The 9996-nt window shown below is 40.7% G+C and overlaps 1 protein-coding gene across 2 annotated transcripts in view; it reads right to left on the bottom strand.

The window, feature by feature from the left end:
- Positions 1-9996, bottom strand: part of cramp1 (cramped chromatin regulator homolog 1) — a 61504-nt gene that overhangs the window by 28213 nt on the left and 23295 nt on the right. For both annotated transcript variants that reach the window (XM_048609529.1, XM_048609530.1), the window contains exons 7-11: positions 9137-9222; positions 8121-8244; positions 5138-5219; positions 3026-4342; positions 1225-1390 (exon numbers count right to left, since the gene is read on the bottom strand). In XM_048609529.1, coding sequence (XP_048465486.1) covers positions 1225-1390; positions 3026-4342; positions 5138-5219; positions 8121-8244; positions 9137-9222 — 1775 coding nt within the window. The remainder of the gene's footprint in view (positions 1-1224; positions 1391-3025; positions 4343-5137; positions 5220-8120; positions 8245-9136; positions 9223-9996) is intronic.

Here is a 9996-nt window from a genome sequence, read left to right as displayed (position 1 = left end):
TGCTGCTTGGCCTGCTGTGTTCATCCAGCCCTGCACCTTGTTGTCTCTACTCCAAGTGAACTTGTTTCACAACAAATCAAGTTCAGCAAATTCAACTGGCTGACACCTGACAGCTTTTGTATAGGAATTCAAAACTGCAAACTACAAATTCTGTAGAAATAAACTTGGCATCCAATAACATAGCACTTCAAATGGTGTAGAGCACATCAACACATTCTTAAAGAAACAGCAACTTCTATATTTTCAAATAGAGAGGAAATCCTGGTTGTTAGACATTGGTCAATGTAATCACTATGCTGCTGCAGTTGACAAATTTACCATTTGAAACTTTTTTCTTAGGGTGAGGGAATGAGAATTCTTATTACAAAGACTTTTCAATAGATAAGAATTTTGAAAATTAGAGGGGCATAATTTAAAAACCACTGAACTCAATTATAAAGATGTTGCTTTTGGTTATATTTGTTTCAATTTAATAATACATGACTTGAGACAAGATGTAGAAAGTGAAAGCTTTCTCATGAATTATTAATAACCTCCTTATATCACATCTTTTTCGAAACACACACTTCACAGGTTTTCACATTTTTATAATTCTGGAATAAATATCTGCCACTTAAGGCTACAGTTTCATCATGTCAAAAAGTAGGACATGCTGGTAAGTTTGCTTATATGCCGAAAAGACAAAAGTATTTTTGAATAAAAGAAATTTTCAGTATTTAGTATTTCAGCAATTGTTTTATTTCTGAGCAACTCAGTGAATACAGTTTATTTATGGAATTCATTCACCAGTAACTAAGGCACACAAACCTTAGCAATACGTTCCCTCAGCCAATTGTCACTTATGGTGAGTAAATTGTGCCAACACCAACACAGTCATCAGAAAAAGGGTGGGATGGAATTTGGTAAATTGGCATGTGCAATAAAGATAATTTATCTCCAGAATTACAGGAAGGAGAGGAGATAGAAATTTATTGCTCAGTAAAGTCTATGCAGTTCAAAAGCTACCAAGTATACTGGAAAGAGTTGGGACCAATAAAAGTAATTATCTTTGAACTCTGCAGGTCTATGAATAGCTAGTTTACACGTCACAGTCTGACTTTATTTTAAGAACAACAAACCTATGCTGAGTGGAACTTATAAAAGTGAAGGATTTACATAGCAGCACATGTACGCTTAAGGTCAGATAAATCACCATTCTTTGGACTCACTGGTCAGTGCACTAACCTGAAGCAGCGGCAGGAGTAACTGTTTTGTTAGATCGAACTGCTGCAGTATTTCGGACACAGCCAGGACTACGTGCAAGAGTGATCACTTTCCCTGGTGGAGTGTGCATCTGATCTTCTTGGTTTGACTTCATTGGAGATGTCGCCACAGAGCTAGATTCTGGACTCTATACATTGTAAAAGAGCTGCATGAGACAGTAGCACTGAAGTCTTCTACGCATCCCCCAGGTGTCCACATCTCTACTGTTCCACTGAGCCACATTTAACAAGATGTCAGTGGCGTAGTGTGATTGGTCCAATACTATTGGAATGCTTTCACTGAACAATTTTTGCTCTCTGCTCCATGTTCTAACATGCTGCGAGCTTCACACAGACTTTTACAGTCTTCGACATACATTTGTTCACAAGATTGATTTTCTATAATGTTGTTAGTTATTGCTATAGTAACTAACAACATCTATTATTTTCAAGTGTAGGGTCTAATGGTGTGAGTTTTAGCAAAGGAGAAGATATCAAAAAATACTATTATTCTGAATTCTCTTCAATAATCAAAATGCAGTTAACCCCAATGTCTTGTCATTTTTAAATGATAATGTCAGATCCTAACAAGTGTTAAGGATCTTTTCATAAGAGAACAAATCAGAGGAAAATGTAAACTTAAACACTAAAAAATATCCACATTTCAAAATAATGCAGATATAAATTGCATATTTCTACATTCTAGTGACCTTAAAAATCTTTTATTTATTTCTATGTGCAAGCTAATCCCAATTTTCTAGGGCCTGCTGAGACAACATGAACTTTGCCTGTTGTCTCAATTCTCTCAGACTCCGAGCATCTTGACGTATAATGAAGAAACAGATTTATGAGTACGAGCATCAATGCTCCCTAAACTCACATCAGAATTAACATTTCTTGCACCAACTTTTGCATAAGATGTCGTTCCTTCCGAAAATTTATCAATGCTCTGGCGCAGAAGCCCCACAGTTTCTGCTCTGACCTATAAAGGAGTGACCTGATCATATTAAGTTTGGGTTAAGTTGTTTTAAAAACCAGCTCTTAACTGTTGAGAGGCTTGAAGAAATTCTACTGAAACACCAACTAGTGATTGGACATTTCTCCTGTACACTTAGGAAATATCTGACTTTATTTACAAAGCTGGAGATAATCAGGGAAAATATTTTCACAAGGAAAATGTCATCAGCTGTAATGAAGTCTTTGGTATTATCCAATTCAAGAATAAGTGATCTACTGTTAAGCACAATGTTATATTACCATGTGTACATATCAACAAATTATTTCCTTTGGTTTTATTCTACAGTTTTAAAGCGAATTTTTAACTAGAATAGAAAGGGCTTCAAGGAAATGACAAAATGTTGACTTGAAATTAGTAACTGGAGTTGCTAATCACTTGGGCACAAGTGATCATGAACAGTAGTATGGCAATTACAGCTGCCTCCAGTTTAAGCCCTCCCAGTGCTTTGCATGAGCACGTGCCACCTGGAATGTAGTGATAGCAGGTTTCTTGGTGTTGCTTGGTAAATGCTAATATTTTAGAAATAAACTTTTAACTCTTCAAAGTAAATGCAAAATGAAGCTTGTCTGTAGATAAGGACTTATCACAGTACCTTCTAATAACTTTCAGTTTTTGGGACTTTTTTAAAGGTAAAAATCAAAGTAATGCACAGATACATTAAATGTTGTTTTTTACCCCTTTGTCTGCCTCTAAAATAACATTTAAATTTAAACCCTTTTAACAGAAACCTTTTTTTTATTCCCACCCACTGAACCAGTATACTCACAGGTTTTGGATTCACTTCAGTGGTGATAATCTGCAGCAAGCATTTCAGCAACTTCTGACTTGCACCCCTAGTCCTCTCAGTTTCCTCTGCATTATTCCGCGAGGTCTGCACCCAGTCATACTCGAGCTGCAGTTTGCTGGGTTTCCCCAGCATGAGGTATAATTCAGCCAATGTCAAATTCTCAGAGGTACTTGGGCTCCAGCCATCCTCCTGCACCTGCTGGGCCAAGTGGGTACTATCCTCTTTCAGTGGCTTTGGAACAATGCTGGCACTACTGGGTTGTCCCTGAGAGGGCTCAGTAATTATTGACTGCCTCATCAGGCAGTCAGTCTCAGACACCTCTTGGGTGCATGACACTGGCTGTTCACGAGTGCAAATAGAAGGTATTGTCCTATTATCACCATCATCTACTGTAGCTGAACTAGGTGACTTTAAAGTGGTATCACTGGCCAACTGTGGCCCTGAAACAGCAGGTTTCTCATTGTTCAGTTCCATCATTTCTACATTTTCCAAATGCACAGCACTAGGATCACCAGAAAATCCATTTATGCCTGAAGCAGTAACATCTTTTTCAGAGGATTTGTCCTTACATGTACACCTCTCTGGAACTACTAAGTTCTGACAAGATTTCATGTAACGAGGAACTGGATCCAAGAGGGATATTTCATCAGTGCTCATAATCCCCCCACATACACAGAGCTCAGCAGTGGTAGTTACTTCTGAGGACTCCATAATAGTTGCTTCATTACCATTGCATTCTTCAGCAGAAACTTCTGAATTAGGCTTAGGTGAATGAAATAGACTTTCTCCATTTTCTCCCAACTCTTGCTGTCCCACATCAAAAAACTCCTCTGGTTTTGGACTGTCTTGCTGAGCAGCAGTCTCCTCAGCAGAAATACCTTCTGAAGAAGGCATTTCATCTTCAGTGCTTTGTGTTCCTTCTCCAGTCAACAACCCAGTCATTTTGCTACCATTTCGCCCCTCTGTTGTGGCCCGCATTTGCTTAACAGGTCCTTTCATTGGGCCCTGTGCACCTTGGTTGACAGGAACAGTCACATCCTTGGTGACAGATGCTTTAGCTAGAATCTGTGCTGGTGGGTGCAAATGAGTGTCTTTTACAGTCTGTCTGCACCTCCCAGTTTCCTGCCAGTGCACTGTGCAACAAGCCTTTGAATGAACCACCTTTGCCACTCCAGGTAATGCAGTTAATGTACAGTTCTCTGCAGGATAGAGATGGAGTTCTGTCTTTTCATCAAATCCCACACCCCTCGATTCATTATCTCCAGAGTCCTGTTGGCGTTCTTCTAATGACTTGCGCTAAGTTCAAGGTTAAGGTAAAACAAAATGCTGCTTAAATTAATTAAAATCGATGTACATAAATTTTTTTGCTTGGTCAGCTTAGTTTGATTGGTAGCATTCTTGCCACATTCAGACGGTACTGGTATTGCAATTAGTAACAAAAGAAAACAAAGGGGAAAAAGAAAGAAGTCACAGTGCACGTTTCATAACCTCAGGATGTTGCAGTTACTCACAGCCAACAAACTGCTTTTGAAGTGCATTCACTATTGTAACACAGGAAAGTGCAGCAGCCAATTTTGTACAAAAGGTCCCCCCAAATAATGAGATAAACTGCCAAATGATCTGTTTTGGTGATGGTGGCTGAAGCATAAATATTGGTCAAAATCCTAAGAGAAATTCCTGTTTCTTTTTCTTAGCACAGTCTTTTGCATCCACCTCAGAGCGCAGACAACTGCAGCAGCTTATGAAACCTCCCCTAGTACATTTCCTGATACTGCACTCGAGTGTAAGTCTAAGTTGCACGTTTAAGTCTCCAGATTGGACCTTGCGCCTCCAACCTTCAGTCTCAGGTAAGAGTAGGACAACTGGGTTACGGTCAGTATTTAATACAAAACACAAGTTACAGCACACAGGTTTAATATACTTTCTGTGTTTAGTTTGGTCAAAACTAGAGAAGTTAAACATTAAATGATATGTTAACAGATTATCGCTTCCCCCTCTCTCCACAGACACTGTCAAGACATGCTGAATTTCATGAGCACGTTTATTTTTAACACAGGATTTCATTATTTGTTATTAGTTGAAAAAGGATACGATTCTGAATTCTTGTAAAGCCCATTTATGTTTCAGGAATTCAATGAGACTAGAAACTTTGCGGTGCAGCTCCACCATCATCCTGCAAGGAAATAAAAACCTTGTCTATGAAAGAATGATTTGCTAACAACAGTGTCACATTGCAAATTATACATTTTTGAAATAAAGGGGTGAAAACAGAATATGCTGACATTCAGCAGCTATCTCCCAGCAGAGAACTCCAGAATCATCTTTACTTCATTGGATATGAAATTACATAGTTAAAAAAAAAACCTTCAACACATTGTTGATAAAGTAAACGGATGTAAGTTTACAATAAGACTACAAAATCATAAGAAATAGGAACGGTGTAGGCTATTTAGCCCCTAGAGCCTGCTACACCATTCAATAAAATTGTGGCTGATCCCTATATCCGCTTTCCTGAGTTTTTCCATAGCCCTTGATTCCCCCAGTGATCAAAAATCTCTCTCCATCGCCCTTAAGTATATACAACGGCTCTGCCCCACAGCTCTCAATAGCAAGGAGTTCCAAAGATTTTCAACTCTGAGAAGAAATTCCTCATCTGAGTATTAAATTGGCACACCTTTATTCTGAGACTATGCCCTATGGTCCTAGACTCTCTAATCAGACAAAATATCCTCTCAGCATTTCTCAAAGAGATCACTTCTCATTCTTCTAGACCAGTGAGTAGAGGCCCAATGTGTTTAGCCTTTGCTCATAAGGCAATCTCTTCACACCAAGGACTCTCTCAGTGAATCTCCTCAGAACTGCTCCAATGAATTTATATATTTCCTTAAATAAAGGGACGAAAACAGCTCACAGTACTTCAGAGGGTACAGATTCAGGGAGTGGCCATGGAAACCTGCATGGGCCCAAGCTATGCCTGCCTCTTCGTAGGATACGTGGAACAGTCCCACTTCCGCAGCTACAGTGGCACTATCCCCCAACTCCTCCTCCGCTACATCGCTGACTATATCGCCGCTGCCTCATGCTCCCATAAGGAGCTTGAACAGTTCATCAACTTTATAACACCTTTCACTCCAACCTCAAGTTTATCTGGACCAGCTGTGATATCTCTCTCTCTTTTTTTGGACCTGTCTCCATCTCTAGTGACTGCTTCGAAACCGACATCTATTTCAAGCCCACCAACTCCCACAGCTACCTAGACTACACCTCCTCTCACCCACCTGCCTGCAAGAATGCGATCCCCTACTCCCAATTCCTCCGCCTCCACCGTGTCTGCTCCTAAGATAGGGCGTTTCACTCCCGAACATCCCAGGTGTTCTCTTATTTCAAGGACTGCAACTTGCCCCCTTCAGTGGTCGAAAGTGGTCTCGACTGCATCTCTTGTGTTTCCAGCACCTCTGCCCTCAATCCCCTCCCCGCAACAAAAACAAAGACAGAATCCCCCCTGTCCTCATGTATCACCCTACTAACCTCCGTATTCAACATATCATTCTCCACCACCTGCAATCTGACCACAACCAAAGATATATTTCCCTCCCCATGCCTATCTGCCTTTCGTAAGAAAAGCTCTCTCCGTGACTCCTTCGTCTGCTCCATACTCCCCACTAGCCTTCACCACCCCCCGGCACCTTTCCCTGCAATCGCAGTAAATGCTACACCTGTCCCTACACCTCCCCCCTCACCTCCAACCAAGCGCCAAACAAACATTTCATATCAGACAGAGGCTCACCTGCACATCCGTCAATGTGGTCTACTGTATCCGCTGTGGCTTCCTCTACATTAGTGAGACCAAGCGGAGGCTCGGAGACCACTTTTGTAGAGCACCTGCGCTCTGTTCACGGCAAATGACAACACCATCCAGTTGCGAACCATTTCAACTCCTCCTCCAACTCCCTGGGTGACATGTCCATTCTGGGCCTCCTCCAGTGTCACAATGACACCACCCGGTAACTGGAGGAACAGCACCTCATACTCTGCCTTGGGAGCCGACAACCCAATGGTCCCAATGTGGACTTTACCAGTTTCAAAGTCTCCCTACCTCCGGCCTCATCTGACCTTCCCTCCCTCTCATCCCTGCCTCCTTGACCTGACACAACCTGTCCATCTTCTCTCCCACCTGTCCGTCCTTCCCACCTCACTGACCAATCCCCACCACTCCCTACCTGCACTCACCCATCACCATCCCACCTACCTACCCCAGTCCCACCTCTTCTCTCTCTATTTATTTCAGAGCTCCCTTCTCCCTCCCCCATTTCTGAAGAAGGGTCCCGACCTGAAACGTCAACCTTCCTGCTCCGCTGACGCTACCTGGCCTGCTGTGCTCCTCCAGCTCCACACTGTGTTATCACAGTACTCCAGATATGGTCTCACCAGCATCCTGTTCAATTCTAACTATTTCTACGCATGGAGAGCTCTGGATCTGCCTTAACAGTAATGGAATTGAGGGTTGAGCTTTCCAAAGCAGATTCACTGGCTGACAATTGGAGGCTTGCCCACTTCATTAATTTACAGATAGAGGGAGAGATACAGGAGGAGGAAAAATAGAAGCAATATAAAGTTTATATGGCTTAGTTTTTTTCACACAAGTTGTACTTTAGGGTGATTGCTGTTCCAATTTGGCTGAATTGCACCAATGACATTCCAGGGCTTTAGTTTTCTCTTTGACATTAAAATAGTTACTTTTGTAGGGAGTCATATGTGAACTATTTTCAGTATAAACCACCAGTAAGTACATTTTATCTCATGTAATTTATTGAAAATTGGTGTTTAGCAATAGTCATTCACCTAAAAATGAATTGCCCTCCAATTGTTACATTTGCTAAAGTTATTTTCTGCTAGATGTTAATATAAAGCCTTACTCAGAATCATATCTACTTATATAAACATTTCAGGAGGAGGCTTTCTAGTTATAATGTAAAAATGTAACAGCATAACAAAATAAGCTCTCTACTTGATCATCAGCAAAACAATGTAATGAATCTATCATATGTAAACAGATTAGAAATTGAGCATCTACCTTAGTCGAGGATTCTGTGCCAAACTCTGAACTCTTGCCCAAGTGTAGTTGCTGCGCGGCAGAAGCTCAAGTAGCACTTTCAGAGGAAGTCGAACAGGTTTCTGGTCTTCTTCATCACTAATTCCTAAAATTAATTTTAAAAAAACGATCAAAACATGGTTTGGGGAATATGGGTAGAAAGGAAGAGATAACAGGAGTAAACAAGGGATCATTTGTTATCTTGCTATTTAACCAGAAAGACAGCTGATGGAGTAAGGTACATTATGGGGGTAAAATAGCAAGAGGAGTGACAATGAAATAAAAAGGGAAGCTACAAAGGTTAAGCATGAGGAAGAAGTATATGTGCTGATAGGAGCCAGGGGTTGATCGAAAATGAAAGTGAATTGTTTGGCTGTAAGAGCAGTAAATGGATGAAGGGGTTGAGGAATAGCATAAGTGGCTGGGCTACAGAAAAGCTGTCAAGGGCTGTATTTTCCTTCCAACTCCACCTCAAATTTTGACTGCAGTCTTGATAATTTCTTTTATCCTCAAACCATTCATCACCTACTGTCAATACGGAAAGAAGAAAAAGAGAGAGAGAGAAGCAAAGAACGAAAGAAATCAAAGGAAAAGAAGCAAAGAGATGGGGACAGATGCATAAGTGAGGTGTAACAAAAACATGACAACAGGGAAAAGGCATCATCATCCTACCACAGCATAGGGCTGCTCTGTCATTAGAATGGGTTGACTGTGGGCGGCTTAAATGGAGGGTCAAAATGCCTCAGATGGAAAGAGAGGTTGAGAAGGAGAGTCCTTCATGGTAACCTCAGCCGGTGTGGGAATTGAATGACAACTGGAGGGTGTGTGGTACTGACTCCTGGCAGCCCTTCATCACATTTGATAATTTATTTGTTCCAACAGTAAGCCACTAGATGCAGAGACAAACTTTTCACCTTCCATTTACTGTTGCTAATACTTTCTTAAAATTTGATGAATTTAATTTCATCGGACTTCGAACATCATCTTATAGAACTTACCCTCAGGATCACAGATTTTTTTCAAAGCCCGGCACGTTGGCGTCTTTATACGTAAATTGCGACCTTTGTATCGCACAGTGGTGGCACTGAATCAGAAAAATCACAATGGCTTTAATGACAGAGAAAGACAAGACCAATAATCTCAGCATTCACTTAAATTATGAAACAACCGTATTTTGGCAGTTGCTGAGTAAAGATATTGTTACCCATCTGAAATCAATATGGTAGACAGCCTTCTCCACATGCTCCAACGATTCCAAGTTGGATAAATCATGCAATAGAAGCCCCTCAAAACTGCCTGACTGGTCAAATTACAAAATCTTAGCAATGATTACAGTACATAACATTATGACAAAGACAGGAAGGCTACCTGTACCTATCATAAGTACGACTGTCAATATATGTATCCAAATGTCTTTTGAATGCAGTGAGGGTATTTTTTCCATTTTCCAAAAGACTATGCCAGGTAGCAATGATTTTGCATGAAGAGATGTTTTGTCATCAATCCTAAACACACTTTTAATCAGCTTTCATTATATCTTCTTGTCCTGCAGTCGTGGTTATGTTTAGGATTAATCTTTTCAAGTTCATCTTGATGTTATATACCTCTATAAAGTTCTTCCTTAGCCCCTTGCTTTAGAAGCACTCTTCTGTATCATTTCCTTAGAACTCTGCCCTCAGATAAAAACAATCCATCTTCTGGTTATAGACTGCACCAATTCCAAATCTTAAAGTGCTCTTTTTGCCCTGGTGACCAGAAGTGAAGAAGCATGCAAATGTGCATCTGAGCAAATCCACATGCTGCTTCAGGACAATGGTTTCAAGACAGTCCTCTACTTTCAACTAATCTGTCAATAATT

This window comes from Rhincodon typus, chromosome 21 (assembly GCF_021869965.1).
Source record: "Rhincodon typus isolate 14 chromosome 21, sRhiTyp1.1, whole genome shotgun sequence".
NCBI classification, from domain to species: Eukaryota; Metazoa; Chordata; class Chondrichthyes; order Orectolobiformes; family Rhincodontidae; genus Rhincodon; species Rhincodon typus.
Note: the sequence above shows the minus strand (reverse complement) of the source record. Positions and strands in the feature narration are given on the sequence as shown.